At 39.5% G+C, this 25,400-nt stretch overlaps 2 protein-coding genes across 4 annotated transcripts in view; both read left to right on the top strand.

The window, feature by feature from the left end:
* The first annotated feature begins 1,929 nt into the window (after positions 1 to 1,929).
* LOC119487893 (fibronectin type III domain-containing protein 7-like) lies at positions 1,930 to 14,749 on the top strand. Its single transcript, XM_037768958.1, has 14 exons — positions 1,930 to 2,728; positions 2,903 to 2,915; positions 3,045 to 3,305; positions 4,063 to 4,323; positions 5,886 to 6,146; positions 7,651 to 7,917; positions 9,064 to 9,318; positions 9,436 to 9,693; positions 10,327 to 10,581; positions 11,434 to 11,688; positions 12,197 to 12,457; positions 13,297 to 13,326; positions 13,475 to 13,512; positions 13,943 to 14,749. Exons 1-13 carry the CDS (start codon positions 2,675 to 2,677, stop codon positions 13,504 to 13,506), a joined length of 2,463 nt encoding a protein of 820 aa, XP_037624886.1. The 5' UTR covers positions 1,930 to 2,674; the 3' UTR covers positions 13,507 to 13,512; positions 13,943 to 14,749.
* Positions 14,750 to 16,961: 2,212 nt separating this feature from the next.
* Positions 16,962 to 25,400, top strand: part of LOC119488860 — a 62,208-nt gene continuing 53,769 nt past the window's right edge. Inside the window, exons 1-7 of one of the 3 annotated variants that reach the window (XM_037770821.1) lie at positions 16,962 to 17,002; positions 18,931 to 19,047; positions 19,653 to 19,817; positions 24,063 to 24,087; positions 24,339 to 24,385; positions 24,483 to 24,599; positions 24,939 to 25,199. In XM_037770821.1, the coding sequence (XP_037626749.1) occupies positions 24,974 to 25,199 (226 nt within the window). In that variant the 5' untranslated portion in view covers positions 16,962 to 17,002; positions 18,931 to 19,047; positions 19,653 to 19,817; ... (2 more) ...; positions 24,483 to 24,599; positions 24,939 to 24,973. Of the gene's footprint in view, positions 17,003 to 18,930; positions 19,048 to 19,652; positions 19,818 to 24,062; positions 24,088 to 24,338; positions 24,600 to 24,938; positions 25,200 to 25,400 lie in introns of those variants that run through there. The other 2 variants (XM_037770819.1, XM_037770820.1) reach the window with 2 other exon arrangements.

Raw genomic sequence — 25,400 nt, 5'->3', positions numbered from 1 at the left:
CAGACGTCAGCTAAAACCACAATATCACTCTATATTTCACCTGCTTGGCAGTAATGTTAGCTGATCAGACGAAGGTCTCTCCATGAATCAATGCTGATCTTAGTGTTGGCTTTTCCTGCTTCAGCCTCCCGACCGCGGCCGGAGGGAACGGGAGAAACCGGAGTTTTGGTGGGAGACGTTTCTCGCTGCGGAGCCCCGTCACTTCACAAGACACGGGAAACCTCTGTTGGTCTGGAGGAGCTGCACTATTTATTTCTGCACAAACGTCCACTGTACATTCACTAGATATTCTCAGAGCTAAACTAACTCTTCTGCAGTTTGTAGTGTGCGCGCATTGCAGGTGAAGTGAAGCGAGCTGAGGTGACAGACGTCAGCTAAAACCACAATATCACTCTATATTTCAGCTGCTTGGCAGTAATGTTAGCTGACCAGACGGAGGTCTCTCCATGAATCAATGCTGATCCTAGTGTTGGCTTTTCCTGCCTCAGCGCAGGCTTCAGCAGCGGGGCTCCTCAACGAGTTACGTTATCGCCTCCCGACCGCAGCCGGCAGCCGAAGACACCGGCACCCGGTCGGTAATGAGACGATAACGTAACTCGTTGAGGAGCCCCGTCACTTCACAAGACACGGAAAACCTCTGTTGGTCTGGAGGAGCTGCAGCATTTATTTCTGCACAAACGTCCACTGTACATTCACTAGATATTCTCAGAGCTAAACTAACTCTTCTGCAGTGTGTAGTGAGCGCGCGTTCACGTCTAGAGGTGGAGCGAGACAGTGAGGACGCGCCCGCCGTCTGAGTGAAGGAGAGCAGGCAGCGGAGACGAGGCTCCGGCCACACGCGAGCGCGCATACGCGAGCGCGCATGTGTGCCGACCCGCTTTAAAGGGACTGTTTGTAACTTTTTTACAGGTATAACTCTACCGGGTCGGTGTCCAATGCGCGCTTGCGTGTGGCAACGCTGTTCAGACTCAGACTCCAACACAAACGACACGGAAGCACCAAAACCGCAAAGTTATATCTAGTGAAGCCCGTCTGTTAAACAGTATTGGCCGCGGTCGGAAAACGCGGTCGCAGAACGCGGTGGAGACGTAGCTTTGGTCTCCAGGGCCGGAGTCTCTGCCCCTCTGCCTGCCTACCTGCCTTCACTCAGCTCACTCCACCTCACCTGCAATGCGCGCACACTACAAACTGCAGAAGAGTTAGTTTAGCTTTGAGAATATCTAGTGAATGTACAGTCGACGTTTGTGCAGAAATAAATAGTGCAGCTCCTCCAGACCAACAGAGGTTTCCCGTGTCTTGTGAAGTGACGGGGCTCCGCAGCGAGAAACGTCTCCGACCAAAACTCCGGTTTCTCCCCTGTTCCCTCCGGCCGCGGTCGGGAGGCTGAAGCAGGAAAAGCCGACACTAATATCAGCATTGATTCATGGAGAGACCTTCGTCTGGTCAGCTAACATTACTGCCAAGCAGCTGAAATATAGAATGATATAGTGATTTAGCTGACGTGTGTCGCCTCACTGTGTTGAGCGATGCTCGTTCATGTCTATTTAGAACGAGCACAAGCGCGAGCCCGGCGCTGACTTTCGTTGACTTAACAGCCACAGGTGTCGCTGTTAACAAGCATTTCTGATTCTTACAAAGAATCCCTTTAATCTCGCAGCTGGTTAAGAGTTGATTTTTATTACTTTATACACTGCTGGGTATCTTAATCTATAATAATTTGTCATAATTTATTAATTAATTTATATTTTGTAGGCTAATTGAAATCTGCAAAGCAACTAGTAACTAATGTTGTCTACTCTACTCTTGTTCTGGCACTTGTGTTTAAAATTTAGATGGGAGCCAGAGAAAAGTGAAAGTTGCAAGTGAAAGAGAAATCTGATAAAAAAAAGATATTGAATATTAATATATTCTTAGTTAGTTAGTCAAACTTAGGAGATACACAATCCAAATATTTATTTTCTAAATCAAAATTAGGAGATGACAATTAAAATTCTGACATAGTAAGTCATAAATATGACATCAAAAGTAAAAAAAAATAGTATGAGATACTATGTCATAATCATAATTCAGGATTTTGACTTAAATCAAAATTCGGAGTCGTCTTAGTCATAATATTGAGATATTAAGTCAAACACAAGATAATAAGTCAACTTCTGATTTACTAAATCCAAATTATGAAATATTTTATACTTCACAATTGTGAGGTTTTGAATTTGACTTAGTGTCTCATAACATATTTAGTGACTTAGTATTTTTGACACACATCCTTATAACATTAAATATCTTTATTCCAAATATTTCATCTATTTAGACATTGAGAAAAAAGTACCTCAATGTAAAAGGGAGTGATTTGAGGCCTCAAGCTGGGGGAATCCAATTTCTTTGTCAGACCCCTATCAATGCACATTTTGTGGTATCTTGACTACTTCCTTGAATATAGAATATCATGCAGCTACAAAGGTGTTTCCTTCTTCCTCATGCTACCCAACCTGCACCTGCCCCAAGGTGCATCTCTCTGCTTCGCTCTGATTGGACATTTGCCTCCAGTGGGAGGGACCAGGTGCAGGTATTTCAACCAGCACAGACACCAGATTTGTAAAAAAAAGAAATCTAACAGAAGCTGTAAAGTGTGAGGAAACAGTGAGAGGAGTTTTTTAAGAGACAGACGTGAAGAATGGGCGCTATGAAGCTGCTGGTGATTTCTGTTTTGCTGAGCATATGCTCACAGGTACAGTAATGGATTTGTTATAATAGAGAGCTTATTTCAAATTCAGGCACAAACATGTTGTTGTGAAAAGGGAGGAGCAGAATGCAATGTAACCTAAACTAGTTAGTAGTAACTTGAATTTTATATAACTGCATAAAACTATTGTTAATAATATTTTCTCATCTAAATTTGCAGGCTGCAGCCCAAGGTACTGTATGTTCTCTTTTACTATAAATCCACTTTGATTATATATTACATTTATGTGTAAAAGAATCCATGTCTCAGGGTGCTAAACAAATGCTATAATGATCTCCACTTCTCTCATCTCTCTCATCAGGTATCGAAGTATCTGTGTTCTCAGTATCATCGAAGACTGCGATTCTCAAATGGACCAGGTTCTCTGAAGCCAGCTCATACAAGATCACCGTTGCCCCCAAAACCTCGCCACGCAGCCCCATTGGCTTCACCACGTTTGGTCCAAACACAGTACTGGGCTCTGTCAGCTATCTATCCCCAAACGTCATTTATATATTCACAGTTGAAGCTCTCAATGATCTCCAAGCACCACTGAGCTTTGCAAACGTTGAGTCATCCACAGGTGAGGTACACTTGTGTCCATACCTGTAATGTTTAGTGCTTCATTGTTTTTTAATTTTCCATTTAAAAAACAAGCTGTTTTTTTATTACATTTTCTGGTGTTGCATGTGTTTGACTGCTGTACAGTTTTATGCCGCCATATCCAGGCACACTGAGTACTTATCATCATAGAAAACACTCTGAAAAAGATAATCCAGTATAATAACTATTATTACAATGTAAATTTAAACACCTAAGTGTTATTTTGATGATGAGCAGTTGACAATATGCACTGAGCGGAGGACCACAAAAGAGTCACTGTTATTCCTTCTTAATTGTGATAGAAAAAAAATTAAGAGCATTTTTTTTTTTTTTTTAGATTCATTGTGTGGTTTTCTCAAACATACCCAGGGAGATGAGACTAAATAAAATGTTGTTTCCCCTTCTTTTATCCCTTAAATTTGTAAGTAAAAGGGTAGATCCCACAGTAGGGCTGACCCGAATGCTCGAAGCTTCGACCCTGGCCAGGGTAATCAAGCTCTAAATCAGTATTCGAATGCTTTGTTTTTTTTAAATTAGAAGTAAAAATGAAATATAGGTTTATAATAATAAGGTATATGCCTATATCCCCAAATAGCCCATGAAAAAAAGGCTGAAGCTTCGAAGCCCAAAAAACAGTATTTGGGACAGCCCAAATCCACAGCCAGCTATTGAGAAGGTGGAGGCCATCCATCGCATCTCACTACCAAAATCTATGATCTGAACTGTGACTATTCCAGCCCCTGAGATGACGGATCCCATCCAGACGGTGAAGCCGAAGGACAGCACGACCTTGATGGCGGATTTCAGCTTGACGACCGGGGCGACTAAATACATCATACGAATCCAGACCTCCAATGGCTTCTTCAGAGAAGACACGGTGTCCTCCTCCCCCGCTGAGATTCAGTCCCTCACACCGTACACTGAGTACACACTCAGCATCATCGCTGCCAACAGTGGAGGCCGGAGCCAGCCGTCTTCTTCTCTGACTGCAAAGACAGGTACTGTTGTTTGTTTGTTATCTTTATTTGTGTGTCAGATTCACATGTTTCCACTTCCACAGCTGGGAAAAAAACTCATATAGATATATTCAGTGTAAAAAAATCACACCTAAGGACTGGTTAATGTGTAGAAATGAGTCACACATTCATTGAGAAACAATGTGCCCTGCAGAAGTAACTTGATCTGCCTCATTGTCCCATAGCTACTTCAGTGTTTGTGCAAATCCATATATTGTCTTACCCAATAAATGGATCAGCGCTCCTCAGGGCCCCTCCTGTATCGGTGGTAACTGTACCTGACCCCTCTGTGTCAAATACAATGGGTTGACCTCATCCTGAGAACATGGTTGTCATCTCCATCCTGGGGGAAGAATCTGATCCACATGAGTCAACAGAACATGCTTCAAGCAGTGTCACCATTTGTTGTTCACTGTTTGCCATTATTCATCTCTGATTTCATTTTGTTTCACAGGCTACTTAATATGTTAGATTCAAATTAACTATCATATACTGTACATGAATTTAATCATGTTTATTCCTTACATGTTCAAATCTGAAAACAGGCTTTTCAGTCACATGTTGGAAACAAAAAAGTTGACAAAAATGGTAACAAGTTCACACGTCTGAGGTCAGTCAGTGGTGTACTGGTCGTTGATGCGGAGCTGGCTCTAGCCCTTTTAATTCCCTAGGCGAAATTTGGATTTGGATTAGGGATGTATCGATGCATCGATGTGGACTGATATATCGATTCAATAATCAACGATCCAATATCATCGATGCAAAGTGACAATATCGATACATATCATTGTCTTTAAGATGCGCCTTTATTTTGAAATTCACACTTATAGTTTTTATTAAAAAGAATAGATTGTTTTTCATTTAAATGTCTGGAAGAGCTTAGTAATAAAATTGTCAAATCATACTTTAGTTGCTTTTCGTCAGTTTATATAAATGTAACTTGTGTTAAGTAGGCATATGATATTGTCTCATATTGATCCAAGGCCCCTGAATTGAATCAAATCAAAATTGTATCATGGCAGACTTTGTGATATCAGAAAATACTGTATCGTCCAATCGAATCGATATAATATTGAATTGTGATGAAACTTGTGATTTACACCCCCAGTGGTTATACTGTAAACATCCAGGAAAATAGGTGGGTATACCCCGTATACCTGCGTATGCCCTCCACTACACCACTGCATACATGGTGCCTAATGAACCGTTGGGGGACTCATAGTTTTGTGGCAACTATGGCTGTAGGTCAAATTGTGACATTACTGGTGGTATCTGTGACTACTGAAATAACTCCTTGAGACTTGAGTCAGATCTTGAGACTTGACTTGGACTTAACAGCTGTGACATGACTTACTTGAAACATAATTAACTAAGACTTGAAAACTTAGTGAAACTTAAGTGTTTCTCTATAATATATCATTAATTATTAACAACTAAATAAGCAACAATCAAAGTTAAAATAAAAACATCTTTAAGTATTAAAGTATAGTCTCGTTCCCCTAAATCATCTCATACATGTAAAACGTGTCTCTTCTCCTCCACAGTTCTGCCTCCTCCTCAGCTCTCCACCTCCTCTCCAAGCAACGACAGCATCATTGTATCCTGGCCCCCTGTTGCTTACGCTGTCCAGTACACCGTGTCGCTGTACAAGTACGGCTCAAACACCAGCATGAAGCACAACACCTCCAACACCAATCTGACCATCACTGGCCTCGATGCTGGCTCCCTCTACACTATCAAGGGTTTCGCCTGGGACCTCGAGGGCCGAAAGGGAGAGGGCAGTCTGTACGTCAACCAGACAACAAGTAAGGAGCAACCGACACACTTCTCTGTGTGTTTTTATACACTGCTGTGTACATCAGATCACATGCTGGCTCCTATCCATGTGCCTTTATAATAATATGTGAGAAATATTACACATGAAGAGATAAAAAAAACAAATAATTAAGCCTACAATTTTACACAAACTATCACAGCCACGTATCAGAGAACTCCTATTTTTGTAACATATAGCGTTAGGTGTGTCAAGTGACTTGTTTGGTTCTAGCTGTACCTGTACAAATCGTTCCCTGTCCTAGAGAACAGCAGAAACACCTTCTCAGAAACATTTAACCTCCACACAGTCCCAAGCCTAGCTGTCATAAATAGAAAGATACCTAAACTTTGAACTCAGTGGTTATTATGAAGCATCAAATCCACCAATTGAAAGTGAAATCATATATTTGCAAAGGAGCATTCATTTATTTTCCCCATTTCATCATCAGAAGCTGAAAATTGAATTGAAAAACTTTGGCGACCCCTAGTGGTAGTATGAAAACATACAAATCCGAACATTAAGCATGAATTGGCTGATAGCAACACATAAATGGCTCCAGTTTTTGCCGGGACTCTCTAATTTTTCTACGACTTATGCTATGCTATAGTGATATATATAGATACATTATACTCATATTTATTTATTTTATTTATTTGTACCCGGAATCCCCATTAGTTACTACCAAGGAAGAAACTACACTTCCTGGGGTCTGTACAAAAACACTACATCACAATGTAAAAACAAATATGTAATTAAATTCAAAGCAAAAGAGAAACAAACAAACTACAAGAAACAATAAATCGACAACAATAAAAACTGCTGATGACAATAACAAGTCAAGAACTGAACAAAAGAAACCAAAAGAGAGACAAGGAAACTACAAAAAAAAAAAATCTGCAACAATAACAACAAAACAATTATCCCAACAGCTGAAAAACAACAGCAGCACCATTAAAAACAGCGTATACAGTTACTGAAATATAAATAAACCAAGAATATTCCTCATTAATGATCATATAGTCAGATATTATGTAGTAAAATGTGTCATATTTGGAGAGGGGCCGGCGTTCTGTGCCATCGGATATTTCTTTAAACTCTTTTTATAAACTGTTTTACTTGTTAAATGTGTAATGTCTGATGGCAAACCAGACCATATTTTCATTCCTCTGAACATTACAGTACGTTGCCTTGATTTTATCAACTCCTTGTCTATAAAATCTTAATCTGAAAAAGTAACTTGTAACTACAGCCATCTGATAAATACAGTGGAGTTAAGACCACAATATTTTCCTCAGAAATGCGGTGGAGAAAAAGTTCTAAAAATGAAGTAACAAACATCAAAATGAAAGTAACTATGACTGCAATACTGTGTCTAGCTTCACAGTGGTAGCAAACATGTAAGTCTGTATCTGCTCATGTGTTTGTTTGTATGTGTACTTCTGCTTGATGCATCATTGGGCGTGTCTTTATGTTTTCTTGTTGTGTGTTAACAGGACCTCCAACACCATATTTTGCCAATGTCTCCATGGTGATGAGTGTGAACGGTGTGGCCGGACTCTCTGTGTCCTGGAAACTGGATCAACAGGTTTATGGATCCATCGAGTACCATGTGATGAGTGACCAGAACCTCACCTGTAACTCCACATCCTACTCCTGCACCCTGTCGCCCGTGGGCTGTGGAGAGGTTCACAATATCATGGTCATCGCTCTGAACGAGGCCGGGCCCAGCTACCCATCCAACACTGTGGTGTTCACCACCTGTGAGTAGTAGAGATCAGATCTACACACTTATATTGGCTAATATTGATACTGATTGATGATTTGACTTTAATACTACACAGATATAAGTGGGATAAAATAAAGTTGTTTCTACCAAGGTAACTGTCTGGTTGTAATAGGCCATTATGGGCAATGAGCAGGCCTTATTTATGGAAATAGTATCAAATTGAACGACTATTTACTGTATTTATGCATCGATATGATGATGATCTTTGATTTGTCTGTTATTTCATTAGTCAGAAACATTCTCATCTGTATATTTTCTCTAAGAATTACAAGATATTTTATTATATCCCAATATTTTATTACTGTAATAAAACGACATGTACCATGACTAGATAACTAACTATGCCACTGTTAATCCACACCACAAGAGTTACAGGTACTCTGTGGAGTTTTTGACCACTAGTAGCACTATGGATTCATGTTTTGACCAGTCTGTGAACTGTTTTGGTTAAGATCAATTCTAGATATTTAGGTTGTGTTATAACTGTAAGGTAATAAGTCTGCACCGGGACCCCAGTATGCAGAAATATTCAAACACACCGTTTTCAAAATAGGTGAAAAAAACACATTTATACTGTATGCACAAAACTGCATGTTTTTTTGCCCCAAACTGCATGTGATTATCATAAAGTGGGCATGTCTGTAAAGGGGAGACTCGTGGGTACCCATAGAACCAATTTTCAATCACATATCTTGAGGTCAGAGGTCAAGGGACCCCTTTGAGAATGGCCATGCAAAATTTAGCCAAACTTTGGAGCATTATTTAGCCTCCTTCCCCATGCTAGCATGACATGGTTGGTACCAATGGAATGTTTTTTTCATCTTCTCATCTTCCTTTTCTCATCAATTTAATATATTAAAACTAACAATAACTACAATGAAATAATACAGATACTTTAAACATACACTAAAATAAGCTACAAGAGTTATTATCACACTTAATAATCTAATTTAAAAAATATGTTGGAAAATACCAGTTTATTTAAAAAATTTAAATCATTAGTTTGTGATTTGTGATTACTGAAGAGAAGTGTTTTAGAGAAAACACACTCTACACGACCACATCAGAGGTAGCGATGTGTGTGTGACTAAACTCTCTGCTGTCTGTCCTGTGCTGTCAGTCCCCTGTCCACCAGAGTCTCTGGATCTCGTGGAGTCGACAGAAGGAAACTGCACTCTGACGTGGGACACAGTGCCTCACGCTGACAGCTACAGCGCCTTCATCAAGAGAAGTGACGGCACCGAGGAGACCTGCAACACCACCAGCAACAACTGCACCTACCACTGCATGTGTGGCTACATGTACCTGATGTCTGTGTTCGCGTTCAACCAGGCTGGCAGCAGTCCTAACGGACAGGTTCTCAACTACACCACCTGTAAGTAGCTGCTGAGGGGACATGTTTTAACATTTTGAGTCACCATGAGACACATTTTCTTCCTCTTCCTGGTTATAATTATTACATGTGTATCTCTGTATCACTTGTGTCTTTCAGTGCCCTGTTGTCCAGAGAATGTGTCCGTCTCTACGGTGAGCACTGACACTCTGGAGATCATGTGGACGGCCTCGCGGGGGGCAGAGCTGTACGAGACTCGCGCTGCAGACAGTTCAGAGGTCATCCTGTGTAACGACACGGCGCCGGTGTGCGCCCTTTCTGACCTCAGCTGCGACAGTTCCTACAGCGTGGTGGTGACGCCCTGCAATGACATCAGCGGATGCAACCGTGCATGCAAAGCTCACACCAAAAACACAGGTCGAAAACTTCTGTTCACACATATATGTTTATATATCTATCCAGAAAATATCCAGATACATTTTTCACTTAAAAATCTCTTAGATTTCCTAGATTTCACATGAAACAACAGTAAAATCTTTATCCTATTAGACTGAAACTCCACATGAACTTTGTTGAGTACAATACAAATACTTTTTGTGGTATGACTTTATTTATTTATTTATTTATTTATAGCATATTCAAATAAGTTAGTAGTTTTATACAAAAGCACAAAAACCTTTTGCTTTATGTTTCATCTTGATTAGTAGCTAAAATATTTTGTTTATTTAAAGGGTTAGTTAAAACACTGACTGAACAATTCATAAAATACTTTCTACCTGCATGAGGCAAAAACCTGTCACATCACATTTCATGTATGAGGGAAAAAAAAGGCCTTTTTATAGGCCTATAGTTTATTTAAACGATGCTATTTGTAACGAGTGTATTTCCTCCTTAAATTACCAGAAATTACTAGTTTTTAATAACTGTCTATGGTCAAAATTGACCTGAAGGTTACCAACTAGTCATTATTTTTCCCTATGAGGTAAGACCCTCAAAGGTCTGAACATACTCAGTCAACATTTTATTCCTTCTTTCCTTCGTCCCCGTCAGCTCCCTGCAGGCCGATGAATCTGATGCTGAATCCGAAAAACTCCTCCTGCCTCGGCGTCAGCTGGACAGCCAACAACAGGCATGCTACGTACACTGTGAGCGCGTCAGGCGATGACGGCATACACTCCTGCACCACCAGCGGAAACAGCTGTGACATCACTGACCTTCCCTGTGGCTCCACTTATGACGTCAGCGTCAGAGCAGCCAGCCCCTTCGGCTCGAGTTTACCCAGCTTCTCTGACTCTCTGGAAACAGGTGAGTGTGGTCGAAGGTTTGGATTGATTCATTCAATAAAAAACATACACCCAGGTATCAGGTTAAAGGAAAAACCAACATAAAAGCATGTTAGTGACGTGCTTGGCCTCCCCGAGCCTCCAGAACCGCTTCAATGATCCTTGGCATAGACTATAGAAGTTTGTGTAACTCTACTGAGAGTGCTGTTGGTCCAAAATCTCCAATAGGCAGTGGTAGAAGAAGTATTCAGATCTTTTACTTAGGTAAAAGTAAAAGTCTTCCATTCAAAATCTTACTTAGGTAAAATTAGCAATACAAAAATGTAAAATACTCTGTTACAAGCAAAAAGTAAAAGTATGTATCATAAGTATCAAAAGTACGTAAAGACTGATTTCAAGAATGATGATTTCACTGTACAGGTTATAATGTATTTTTGGCATTTCAATTAATTCGTAAATTGCAAATAATTAATGTAAATTAATTAAAAGGGTGCTGCAGTGATTTAGTATTGCACTTCCATAAAGGTGGGGGACAAAGATATGAAAAAGAAGCAACAGAGACCCGGATATCCTCACTTTTAAGTATGAATCAAGCTCCAAATGCGCTATATATATTATATATTTTATATTATTATATATTAATTCAGGTGCATGGTTAAAATACTATATTATTTTGGCAGCTAAGATATATATATGAGGAGTATAAATGAAATCAATATAATGCAGAAAAGGAGGTAGATCAGCCAGTTTCCCAATAGAGGCTATGTCCACGCCCTGTATAATCCAAAGACTGATATTTTTGTGACATAAACAGATGCAGATAGTAGCTTTGTGTTCCAACCCTAACATCCACAGATATCCTCTTCCTTTCCAGAACCCTGTTGCCCGATGAATCTAACAGTGGATCAGGTGACGCAGGCAATGACCAATGTCTCATGGTCTCACGCCAAAGGAGCGTATTCGTTCATCACGTCTCTGACGTCAACGCGTGGTCACGCCCGCTGCCACACCCTGGACTCCCACTGCCTCATGGGATGCATCACCTGTGGGACCAACTACACCGTCACCATGGAGGCGTTCAGCCACAGCGGGCGCAGCTCCAACTGCACCTATCGGGGCTTTTCGTCCAGTGAGTGATGAAGTTCTCTACCATTAATATTAAAACAGTTATGTAATATTTATTCATGCAACTATCCAGTAAGCTTCTTACAATATGGAAGCAATCATGTAGATGTTAGAGACTTCCCATATAAGTGAGACTGTAACATCCTGACTTCTACATCTGCTCCTGGCGTAACTACTACAGTCGCTAGACATCGCTGTTGTGTTCTTTTATACCTTCTTTCGTTGATCTACCATGTGAATAGATGATAAAACCTACTAGTTGGTGTAGTAGGCACCTATTGACACACATCTATGGTGCTTATAGCGACCAATAATGCCTATTAACAGTCTAATTGGCTGAGAATACACAGACAATCATGTTACTGTTTCTTTTTCCAGCTCTCTTTGAAATGGCCTCTCTGTTTTTTTAATTAACTATCACACATTAAATATCCACCAACATCCGGTGAACTTTTAGATGATACATCCACATCAGACACATGACTTCATCACTGTCTCTCTCTCTCTCGCAGGTGCCTGCTGTCCGTCAGGCGTCAGGCTCTACAGGATGGCCGGTAACTCTCTGCGGGTGTACTGGCGCAGCGCTGGGAGCGACCACAGCTACGTCACAGACATGGTGGGCAGCAGCAACAACTACACCTGCACTGCCTCTCCCGGGGAGAGCAGCTGTGACGTGGCCAACGTCCAGTGTGGGGACGTCTATAATGTAGTGGTGGCTCCGCTCACACCAGAGGGCGGCAAAGTCCTGTTCTGCCCCCAGAGGCTGTACTCAGGTAGGACAGTGTGGGATCTCCCAGTCTGGTGATGGAAAAGATTTGATTATACTGTTTTAAAGTGTCAACTGATGATGGTTTGTGATGCAAATGTATAGTATTAATGGTGCCTTCAAATGGGGTCGTGTTTACCGTGTTTACGAGTTGGGTCCATATGAACGCCCCCCTCTTGTGGTATTCACGACCTCGTAAGTGGAACGTTTTTGAAAACTCAGAGTTCACGAGTTATCACGTGTTTGTAGACGTTGTGAGAAATGGCGGAGGCCATGGAAGTTCACTTTTCGGTGCATAATAAGTTAATATATTGTAATTTGAGTTGTATATTGTTTATCTTGGTCATTTTATAATAGGTCTGAGGAAAATGTTGATATTCCCAAAGAACTCATCTTTCTCCTCTGTCATTATGCCTTTATATTTACTGCCTTATGTTACCCACTTGCCAGCTTGTCAAAGTGTTCGCCTCTGTGGCTTCTAGATGCCGACAGTAACGTTAATATTGCCTTTGCTTAGCAGCGGTGTTCTCACGACTTAACCACTTGAACGCCACGCATATCGTGTACACGACTTCCCATGTTGTAAACACGAGTTCACGAGTTTCATTTGAAGGTACCATTACACACAGTTGGTAGTTTCAGTCATTTTATATACTGCTATAAAGGAATTGTATAAGCTTTATTTGATATTGGAACATAACACAACAGCAGTAAAGACAAACATTTTAGATGATCAGCAGCTACAGGATTAAAAAAATCCAATGCAGCTGAAACACTATGAATAATATGGATCGCAGCATTTTATGTGAATTTGACCCTTTTTGTTGTTTGTCTCTGCTCCCTCAGTGACTTGTTCAGGCAGCAACGTTGGTACAGGTGAGTAATGTTAATTTGCATAAATATTCAGAACGCTGTTTGAAGTAAAAATCACTGACACCAACCAAACAATTTAGAGTACTAGAGAAGAGCAAAACATTTTAAATGTATGATTTTTCTAATGTCACTTCAACCTGTTCTTCTGCAGTGGTTTACAGAGGGAAGAGAAGTGTGGACTAGCATACGGTAAGTAAATATACAATAATTATACAATAATGTATTACGTCTGTGGAAGCCGGATATAGCAGCAAATGTGGTTGACTGAAGACAGAAAGTATACAGTTTTGTGAAGCCAGTGAGACTCCACTTCCCTCCTTGAAGTCATGGTTTTATTTATTATTCATACTTGACAATATACAGATTTACCATTTATAAAAAAACAGATATTAAGACATAACATGTGAAAAGACACACTAAAAACTCCAATATGCATTCATTTCTTAAGACATGATAATTATAACCATTACATATTGTATGTTCAGGTATAATGATTAAACTGATTGCATCAAACACTGACTTGTGGCTTTGCTGTTAGAAAATGTCAACTTTCAGTAAACCTCCTACAATAACTATTGAATTCCTGCAAACTGAATGTGACTGAATCTGTTCTCCACAGATGCAACAAACACCTCCATCTTCTTCCTCCTCCTCCTCTTCCTCCTGCTTCACTCCTGCCCCACTGGAATAAAACCATGCTCAAAGATAAATAGAAGTGTTAACCACAAATAAAAATGCTTTTCTGTTGGCCGTGATACATAGGTGATGGCATGATGAATAATGAGAAACAAGTGTTGTAAACCTTTAAATGCCTTTGAATGACGTTCATGTATGAAGAGGTAATGAATCACGGCCAAAAACCATCACTGTGCCTTCAACACTTAAACAAGACAAAAACAAGCGAACAACAAGAGTGCATTTTGTATGTGCTGCTCAAAATATGTATCATGACACAAAATCATAGTATGGATTTGGTAAATAAAAAAAATGATAAAACATTTTTTCCACAAACAACCAGAACTCAATGTATATGGTGTACGGAGAAAGTTGTTATTTGGGTAATTGAGTATTTTTTATCCCGGAGCTATTGTGTTAAAAACCTCCAAATGAATTATCTAATTGGCAAACAAAATTAGCAAAACAGTAACAGTGCCCCAACAGGCATTTCAAAACAATTTTGCCCATTAATTTTACAAATGAATAAATGGAGAATCTACCATATTAAAAGAAAGACTTGTAGCTGCAGCCCCAAGTAGGAAGCCTCCTGATAACAAGTGTCAGACGACATCATGTGTCACCTTGCAGCGTATAATCTCTGCTGTGTGCTGCTGCTTGTCCTCAGGATGTATTTAACTGTTTGTGATATGTGTCACTGTGGTTGTGAAAACCTGATGCATATGTCAGTTAATAAAGAATTCCTTCATCATGTCTGCGTCTTGTGGTTTGTTTTAGACAAAGATGTGTGCTTTACAAGATAAAAGATATAATTTAGTCATAATTCAGTACGCTAATTCACCAAAATCTTGTCTATTTTCTTTGTTTTGTGCTGTTGAAATTTTCACCTGGGTACTTTTTTTTTTGCATGAAAATTATACTTTACGACAATTATAAAAGGAATACTTAATTTATGATAAGCAATAGTCGATCCACTCTTACCACATCTTTCTCCCGCTATAAAGAAAGAGGCCAGGTTGAAGACCTTTTGTTTCAAGCATGTGTGATTTTAGCCTCTCATAACTTGTCTGCAGGCTATATGCTCAGACACTATACAGTATACCGTATACGCTTACAATATATATATATATATACATATATACAGTACATACATATATGTATATATAAAAAAAAAATCCCTGTGTCTGAAGAGATGGATAGATGTTCCGATGTCCACCATCAACTTTAAATCATGAACAATGAGCAAAGAGAGGGTCGCAATGTAAAAGACAGAGGGTGTCGTATCCTGTACAGATTGTAAAGCCCCCTGAGGCGAATTTGTGATTTGTGATTTTGGGCTATACAAATAAAATTGACTTGACTTGACTTAACAAATAGGATTATAAATCAATAAAATGAGGTAAAGAATCTAAAATAAAAACTTGATAAAGATAGTAATCTTGATGACATAAACTACTGTACTCTAGACTTGGTGTTTAAACACTTAATCTGTCTGATTTCAGGGGAAAAGTTGTTAACGTGTTACACCGAAATCTGCAACACATAAGGTCACCGTTTCTGACAGCTGTCGTCAGAAATTGTCACCTCACTGTACATGTATAATAAATAAGGCAAATATTTACCATTATTATTTATATCTATTATGAACATTATGTAATAATTATATTCCACCTTTTCCCAATAAGCAGTAATAAATAGCTGGTAATTTATTTAATACTTTTCCAGGAAAAGAATACAAAGTTAATTTCCATGTCTGCTGGTAAATAGATAATAATTAGCAAATAACTTATTTGAAATGTCTTAAAAAACTCCCTGAATCATTACATTAGCTACCAGGTTACATTTGTGTAGACAATAAGTCACACAATGGTGAGATTTGTGCCTCATCAGAAGTGTCTAAGGGCTGTTTCTTTTTGTTGTTTTCTTCAGGCCACATTTACCATCTCAACATATTTGCCCTTTTTCAACTGCAGAAAGTTATGGGACCTCCACAGATTTATACTACCAATAAAACAAATCAAATTTGTGGGATTGCACTCATCTCATGGTGACAATTAGTAGCCTATATAGCCTAAATAGGCTATATAATTATAAGACTAGCCTATAATTAGCCTGCAGTTATAGCTGTTCATATAGATCAAGGGTCTGCAACTTGCGGCTCTGGAGCCACATGCGGCCCTTTAGCTCCTCTCCAGTAGCTCCCTGTGGATTTATAAAAATGGAAATGAATAACTGTTTATTGTTTATATTTTCATTTTATTTATCATTGTTGTAGGTCTAAGGTACGACAGTACAATGGGGTATTGGGGCCACATTAAGGGGAAACAAATAAATCTGAGATTTCAAGAATAAAGTCATAATATTACGAAAATAAAGTCATAATATTATAATAAAGTCAAAGGTTTACGAGAAAAAAAGTTGTAATATTATGAGAATAAAGTCATAATATTATAAAGTAGTATTTTTACGAGCTATTTTCTTTTTTTCTCGTAAAGTTATGACTTTATTCTCATAATATTACAACTTTTTTCGCGTAAAGTTATGACTTTATTCTGGAAATCTCAGATGTTTTTTCCCCTCAATGTGGCCCTAATACTCTGTAGTACACCTGCACTTTGGCCCTCACTGCATGTGACGTATATACTATATACTTAGACTATAAACTGTGTTACCTTCATCACAATGCTCAAATGTTTTGTGGCTCCAGACAGATTTTTTTTTCTATTATTTTGACTAAAATGGCTCTGTTGATAGTAAAGGTTGCTGACCCCTGATATAGATGTTGAAATGTAGGCTATAGGCCTAGATCTTATCAAAATAAAATAAAACTCTCACCTTTCACACATACTGGTCATCCTCTACAGGGGACAGCTATTCAGTGTGTATTGGTGGCATAGTTGCTCATCAGCCTCTACAGTAGTGCATCATGCCACTTACTGCCACCTACTGGCCAGCGGTTGTAAGTGCGTCACAACTTCCTGGAAACCAAGATGCGGCCTTGCAGGTAAATAAAATTAGTCAACCTAAAGTAACAACTAAGGAGTAATACAGCTGAAATGTATTGATTTTATTTTGTGAGAAAGAGACTATTAATCTTCTGTCCACTAAACTGAGTGGATGAATGAAACTGAGTTGCTACTGCGACTCAGTTTCATTGCTCTGGAAAATACTTTTATGTCAGTAGAATGCAACTTGCAGTTTTTGACAATATTTTTCTCAATATGTTTTCCTGATGTGCTTGAGGAGCACTCAGCTTAACATGTTAGCAACTGGTGTCACAGTAAATCCTTAAAGGTCCCATATCGTGCTCATTTTCAGGTTCTTACTTGTATTTAGTGTTTCTACTAGAACATGTTTACATGCTGTAATGTTTAAAAGAAAACCTTTTATTCTCCTCATACTGTCGACCTGAATGTACCTGTATTTACCCTCTGTCTGAAACGCTCCGTTTTAGTGCATTTCAACGGAATTGCAACGAAATTGCGTTGCTAGGCACCAGTTTGGGTCCATGTTTAGCTGATGTTATTTACATACACTGCAACCAGGAGATAAACTGGGACACATTTAGAATGTTTGCGTTTAAAACCGTGTAATGGTCTAAATATTGTATATTTGTGACATCACAAATGGACAGAAATCCTAACGGCTTGTTTCAAACTCACAATTTCTACATACGGGCTGCGTGTATTTTTTCCCTATATTATCCTACATTTTGATAGTTTAACAGTATTTATATGGCACTTAAACCTGCTTTATAATATAAAAGACATGAAAATCGCACTTTTTACAATATGGGACCTTTAACACCAGCACCAGGAGAGATAACAAATGGAGATAGAGGAGCTAATAATGTCTTTCTATCCCTCAGTCCAGAGGTCAACCACCATGGTGAACTCAGGATATCAAATTAAATACCATATTAACAATGAGCTGATTGCACTCCTGACAATGAAAACATGGCTGAATGTTTCAGTGCCTTCTAAAACACACCCAGCCACCAGCATCACAGGGCACCCATCCCAGAAACACGTGCCGCCCTGCACCCTTTTCACAACACAAGTTTCAGTTGGCTTAAGTCCCTGGAAACACAAAAGGAATGAGTCTGGTATTATCCTCAGTGCTCTGTAAACAGTATAGGTTATCAATAATGATACTTTGGTGGCTCTCTTTGGGGAATAGTTGCCATTCACAGCTTAATCATGGAACATGACTCAGCTAAAGAGGTGGCATTTCTTTCAGACACAAGATCTGGAGGTCTTTTAGCAGCTTACGTAACACCCCACTGTCTGAAAAACTGAGATTGTTTAACATGTCTGCCATAACTGCAGACATCTCACACTATATAGTGTCCTTGCAAGACAGACACACATATCTATACATTATGAACACCTTTCCTTTATGGATTTTCTTTTTAAAGGGATAGTTCGGGCGTTTTGAAGTGGGGTTGTATGAGCTAAAACATGTTTTTCTGCCATCCCCGTTCACAGCATTACATTGCTTTGATCCGGTGTCGGCGCTCCTGTCTGTTTCTCGATGCTGGGGTCACGCCAACCGTCATCTACTGTAGGTAATACACTGACTATGGATAAGTACCTCTTACAACCCCACTTCAAAACACCCAAACTATCCCTTTAATGTGTGAAAAAATATCTGCTTTCCTGGAAAACAGATTTTCAATGATGACAGGAAATGATTTTGGACATAAAAGGAGTCAATTCAAACCAAACCTTGGTCCACTCATGTTCCATTTTTACCAGCCGTGACAGCGACACCGGTATTGTTTTCACCTTGTGAGTCTGTGTGTGTGTGTGTGTGTGTGTCATTCTGGCAAAACGTGGTCCTGGAGACACCTACTGTAGCGGGAACTACCACAGAGGTGGTTTTGAGTACTTTGACAGGTGTTTATATGTCTGTCTTTCTGTCTGTGGACAGATTTTGTCACTGCGATAGTGTCACAACCGTGTAAGATGCCGTCACAAAACTACATCAAAATGAAGGCCGAGTTTGAAGATGGGTGTGGTCCGAGCAAGGGGGTAGGAACTAGGAAAGGTGATACACACACACACACACACTTTACGCCTCTGGCCTGATTTTGCATCACGGCTGGTATGGCGTGTCGGTGTGAAAATGTGTGACATTTCTTGTGAATATTATTTTAGAAAAAGTATTTTTTGAGTTTTATTTCAAACCTTTTCCTCTCAGTAGAGTAAGACAGGATTTGGATGTTAAAGGATGATAATGGGTTTGTCAGCTGACACCTCCCATTCCAGCTAATCTATTTACGTCTTAGAAGTAAATTCTGGTAACTCAACCCCCTCATCCCTCAACCTCACCTCCAGACTTTTGTGCTTCTACAATAGAAAGTACACAGATATAAAGATCAATATTTCTATGAAGGCTTTAGTCATAGAACATCTTTTTTTTATGTATTTGCATCTGCATCCAAATACACAGTGACAATCATGAGATAAAGATAATAATATTAATAATACATTTTATTTATAGAGCGCTTCTCATAAAAACTCAAAGACACTTTACATGAGTAAAAATTGACAAAGAAAAACAACATAAGTACATAAAACACACAACATTCATTGCACATTAAAAGCAGTTCTGAAAAGGTTGGTTTTGATTTGTGATTTGAATGTGGACAGGTTGGAGCGGTCTCAGATGTGTTTGGGGAGTGAGTTCCAGATGGAGGGGGCAGCTGTGGAGAAGGCTCTGTTGCCCCAGGTCCGGCGCTTTGTTCTGAGTGGTGGAGAGAGGAGGTTGGCATCAGAGGAGTGGCGGCTACAGGAAGGAGCGTGATGGTGGAAAAGGTTGGTGTGGTACGAGGGGGCCTGGTTATGGAGGGCTTCGTGAGATAAATGTACCAGAATGCCCTGAGAAATTAACACAAATAATAGAAAAGAAACCTATTTTACAACATTAAGAAATTCCATCATATCAATGTAATTATATTATATTCATATTATTGCAAATCAAATTTGGGTTCAATTGGTTTTGGACTGTTGATTGGGTTCTAGTAAAATGCTGATGACCAGTCCTCATGATTATATGACCTTGGAAAAGGTAACTACTCAAACGTCTCAGCTTGGCTTAAAGGAGCAGTTTGTAGGATTTGGCGGCATCTAGCGGTGAGATTGCAGATTGCAACCAACTGAAACTTCTCCGGTGTGCCAAGCGTGTAGGAGAAGTACGGTGGCCAATGCAAAAACGTAAAAAGTCAAATGGTCCTCTCGAGAGCCAGTGTTTGGTTTGTCTGTTCAGGGCTACTGTAGGAACATGGTAGCCGGGTCCGTGAAGAGGACCCACTCCGTATGTAGATATAAATGGCTCATTCTAAGGTAACGAAAACACAACAATTCTTATTTCCGCCTCTCAACCGGAGAGGCCAGACACACAGCCATCCAACGTTAAAGATCAAAGTAAGCACACTACATATACTTAGCGTCATCTTTCCTTGTAAAATGTCTGATGTAATCATCATGTGAAAAAATCATGTGACTCTGTGTCCTCCGGTGTTGCTAACGGCATCCGCAAGATTTCACAGACCAGAGGAAAACAACCAATCAGAACAGAGCTGGACTCTGCCGACCAGCTGCCGTCTATGAGCCGGCTGTCAATCACTCGCGAACTACAACCAAACGGTCAAACTAGGCAGCGCTGATCAAATATGAATCAATATTCTGTTGCTGTAATGCCTATTTCTACAACAAATCAGTATGTGACGAGTTGGGATGAGAACATGTTGATCTTTCAGTTGTCAAGCAAATTGAACCCACTTATAACAAAGACATTTAGACATCTTTTGACAAACAGAATACCAAATCAGTGCCTGCTCTCTACACAATACTTACTTTGAGTTCACTATTCAGCTACGATCAGCAGCAAACGTTCCTCTTTTTCATCCTCAAGAGCACTTAAACATATTGTATGTGGTACTGATGGAAAACCTGGCCTATTCTATTTGAATTCTATTAACGCTTCAGAGAAGTCTGCAGCCGAAAAACAACCTAACCGGCGCTGTTTGTGTAGTTGCATTATAAGATGCTCAATACCTGTGACCTGTAACAGAGTCTACTTCAGAACAATATCACAGCCACATAAAAATACAATGAACTATCAAGGTGTTCACACCACTTGTCCTCTTCCACCGCGCTTCAAAATTGCTCTATAGTTTAAGTGGGGCAGCTAAAGTTTCCTGGCATGTTTATGGCCCGTATCCACTTTCGTGTTGACTTCCTTTTTTCTAATACATGATGAGGCACTCGGAGGTGATAGCCCTTTATTCTCCTGTGATAAAAGATCCTTTTCAGCCCAGCATGTAGCCTACATAAAGCCAGTTTAGGGATTAGTCGATCTAGGTGCAAATTAACTTTCGTTTTTCATTGAAATCTATTACTGAACCTTTTGAAACCTTCAAAAGCGAAACAGTTTAAGAAAGACTTAACTTAATAACAGTTCCGAGCAGGTGTGATTTTGTAAGGACATCCCATTTAGATGGAGTCCCAATTCCCAAGTTTGCATTCCTGACTTTGGTTTCAGTGGCACTTGTCTCCGTTGCGCGGGCGGACCCTCCCAAGCCTTTATTTCCTCTCTTCAGGTCATTCACTGTGTTCTCATGTATTGTTAGAGGGATGAAAAAAAGACAGTTAACACAGAAACACGGCATGTGAAGGAAGTCGCAGCATGCCTTCAGATTAATGATATTTACAGTAACTAGGATTCGCATTCAAGGGGACAGATGGAAAGAGACAGAAACAACCTAAACTTAAATATAAACATAGAGAGACAAATGGAAAATGAATGATATATATAATGTATTGACAGTTTTTATACAACACTCTCTTGCTTAGGTTGATGCGATGAGTGATAACTTGTTCCTATTCAAAGGGGCTGGGGTGGGTAAATAGGTCAGGGAAGTTCAAGCTGCGTGTAAACTGTGACCTCTGAATACAAAAGTTATGATATGGCTGCGATAAGATCAATGTTGGCACCTGTGATCAGTTTGAACTGAATCACTGAGGTTTAAAGTGGATCACCTCATTATTGGTTCCCTTGGGTCCTTTGTTCTTGTTGCCGCTGTTACATTTATTGATCAGTTAAGCTTATCAAAGTGCAATTCACAGTTTGTTCAAGAGTTATCATGTTCATGCTCTGTCTCAACTTGTAGCCCGACTAGGACTGTGTATAGGCAAGAATCTGGCAATACAGTACAATATGTATCATGATACAGGGGTTACGATTCAATATATTGTGATATATTGAGATACTGTAAGCAAAGCTATATATTTCTTTATTTTAAATCTAATTTTAGGAAAACTGTCATAGTATAAAGAACACACCACTATATGAAATGGCTACTATGGGGACTAAAATTATCACATATGAATACAATTGGACTCATTGGATCCACAAGAGTCTCAGCTTTCCAGTCATACACAATTGATGTAATTCCAAGACTGTTTAGGGATCCCAGTATGCAGACATATTCCAAAACACCATTTTAGAATTGGCAAAAATAACACATTTATCCTGCATGCAAAAACTACATGCAGGAAAGGGGAGACTTGTGGGTACCCATAGAACCTATTTTTATTCACATATCTTGAGGTCAGAGGTCAAGGGACCCCTTTGAAAATGATCATGCCAGTTTTTCCCAGCCAAAATTTAGCATAAGTTTGGAGCATTATTTAGCCTCCTTCGCGATAAGCTAGTATGACATGGTTGGTACCAATGGATTCCTTAAATTTCCTAGTTTCATTCACTCTAGCCTTTAAACTGCTTTTATTCCAAAATCTAAAACTTAACCCTTCCCTTTGTCAGAAACTGGGCTTGAATATTTGATGGTGACAAAATACAGAAATGAACATAAAGCAATGTTATTCCACCAAATAGGGAAATAATTCACCTTCTCTATGTTATCTGGGCTACGCATGAACAAATACAGTACATATTCCATTTGTTTTGCGAAAGTTATTCATAGACAAAGAAATGTATGTTATCATTTAAAGTAAAGTTACTTATATTTGGGGTCAACTGGAGCGCAACAGGAAGTTTGATCTCTTATTAATGGACTGCTATAAAACTCCAACAACGGAAATCCAAATGTGTGTGTAGATTTGGGACGGGTCATGCTGTATAAAAAGTACTGTAAACAACAATCACTGACCTGGAGCACATGAAAATCCACTGTATTTAACCATGTTATACTCCACAAGACCCCAAATAGAACTAACATGCCATTTTTCGGTGAATTTCTGATAAAATGAGAAAAGATCATGAAGTATCAAGCTGATAAAACAATGATACGTAGGTTTTTTGAGCTATTAAAGAGGCTGCAGGACCCCCAAAACATTAGTAAAACAGAGGACAGTGTCAGTCTTGTATAATAAATGTATTATAAAGTCTCATTAAAGATGTAGAACAATCTGTCTGAGACTACTGCGTGGAAAAAAGCAAAGAAAATCAGAGGAACACATTAGTGCTGCTGGAAAACTTACTTTCATAATGAAACACTACAAGCAGGCAGACTGATCAGTTATGAGATTAAATCGCCTTGATGGAAGTTATGCAAACAGATAGATGCATGAGAGTCAGAGAGAGAGAGAGAGAGAGAGAGAGAGAGAGAGAAAGAAGGGCAGATAGAGGGACCTTCTTCTCATCCATGACTTCAGGTAACTTCACCAAACTCTCATCCATCCCTCCCTCCCTCCATCCCGCCCTCCTGACTGCCCGGGGCTGTTGGTGGGACAGCCTGTCCCCATTTGGGGCGTACTGATTGGTTCCCACGCACGCTGGGCTGAAGCTCAAAAGAATCCAGAACACCTTTTGTATTTGACTCCCTTCATTACTAAACTAATTGTAATCCCGCACTCACTGTCAAAGATGGGATTGTTGGGAGCTTTAGTGTTTTTAGCGTCTTTAACATTGGTATCTCTAAAGCAGGTAAATATATTTTGTTTTAATGTTAAAACCTGTAAAACGCAACAATATGGATATGATTTAGTGTTCAAATATTTATAGTATGTTATTGATAAAATCACTTTTGTTATTTACAGATACATCATAGTACAGGTGCAGGAGGTAAGTAAACATGGACATTTTGTGTAAATATTTTAGAATATTTGTGTTTTGGAATAACTTTGATTTAAAAAAAAAAGAAAGAAGTATTATATTATCAATATTTATAACTTACAAAGGATCTCTGAAGCTAAAGATGTCACATCCAACAATTATTATGTTTTTGTGTATTTGTGATGTTTATTGCTCAGTAACCTTCAATTACAAATGTTATGTTCTGTATTTTCACTGCCATGTATTTCCATCTCTTACAGACTGCAAAATCTTGTCAGCAAAGTCCTCGCGCCCCTCGTCGATTCTGGTAAAATGGGAACCATATACTGGGGCAACAAACTATTTTTTGGACCTTCGGGTGATAAACAATACAAATATTGCACCGATTGTTGTGACCCTGTCAGCGGCCTCGACAGAGAAGGATGTCAGGGCTCTGAGACCAGGAACCGAGTATAGTGTGACTCTCAAAGTCCTTCAGTTCTACTCCGTGGTGTGTGTGGCTGAAGATGTAGCGCTCACAGGTAAAGAAAAAGACAGTTAATACAACATTTATGTAGAATAGTTGTAACACATTAAAATGTTATTGGGATTATTGTTATTATTTGTTTGTGCAGCATCGCCATGCCATTCGCTGCCTGGGTCAAATTGTGACTTACAGTTGTAGATAGACATCATATTTCAGAATTTTATAAGAATACATATAAAACGAGCTCCAAAAAGAGTTATTTGAAAAGAAAAGTGTAATGTGTCATGTAATAGCCAATTCAGTCTGCGTCTTTACGCCCAAAACGCGCCATTACGCACGGACGCAACTATGTAGCATCCTAAACGATGCTTTCTCCCTTACTCTCTCCTCCCAGTCCCCGCCACATCGCAGATAGTAGATGGCCAGGCGATGTCGAGTACTTCAATCATGGTAGTGTGGACTGAGGTATCCTCGACGGAGCACTACTTCCTGTTGATGACCTCTGTGGAAACCGGACAGACGGTCAACGTGACCTCCTTCAACACCACCGCTGTGGTGGGAAACCTGCAGCCCTCCACCAACTACGAGTGCTACGTCTACACAATTAATCAGGCCGGCATCGGAAGCAAAAGCAAAGTGAGGACCATCTTGACCTGTGAGTGATCCCTTTCTCTATATTTTAAATCTTTTTTAGGGAAGGGTGGGTGTTATACAGGACGTACATATAAAGACAAGTCTCTGCATAAATGTTAGGTAATTAATGACCATGAGACGATATTATTCAGTCAAGTTTTAAAAAAATATTTTTCTTTATTGAATCAAGCGTTATGGCTGTAAAAAGCTACATGTAGTCCAG

This window comes from Sebastes umbrosus, chromosome 5 (assembly GCF_015220745.1).
Source record: "Sebastes umbrosus isolate fSebUmb1 chromosome 5, fSebUmb1.pri, whole genome shotgun sequence".
Classification (NCBI taxonomy): domain Eukaryota; kingdom Metazoa; phylum Chordata; class Actinopteri; order Perciformes; family Sebastidae; genus Sebastes; species Sebastes umbrosus.
The sequence above is the reverse complement of the archived record's forward strand: the minus strand, read 5'-3'. Positions and strand labels throughout refer to the sequence as shown.

Excerpts from the sequence above, each read along its gene's own strand:
- LOC119487893 (XM_037768958.1), top strand. The coding sequence starts at position 2,675 with ATGGGCGCTATGAAGCTGCTGGTGATTTCTGTTTTGCTGAGCATATGC. Across the intron at positions 7,918-9,063 it reads CACTGTGGTGTTCACCACCT|TCCCCTGTCCACCAGAGTCT; the intron begins GTGAGTAGTAGA and ends CTGTGCTGTCAG. Across the intron at positions 12,458-13,296 it reads CCCCCAGAGGCTGTACTCAG|TGACTTGTTCAGGCAGCAAC; the intron begins GTAGGACAGTGT and ends CTGCTCCCTCAG.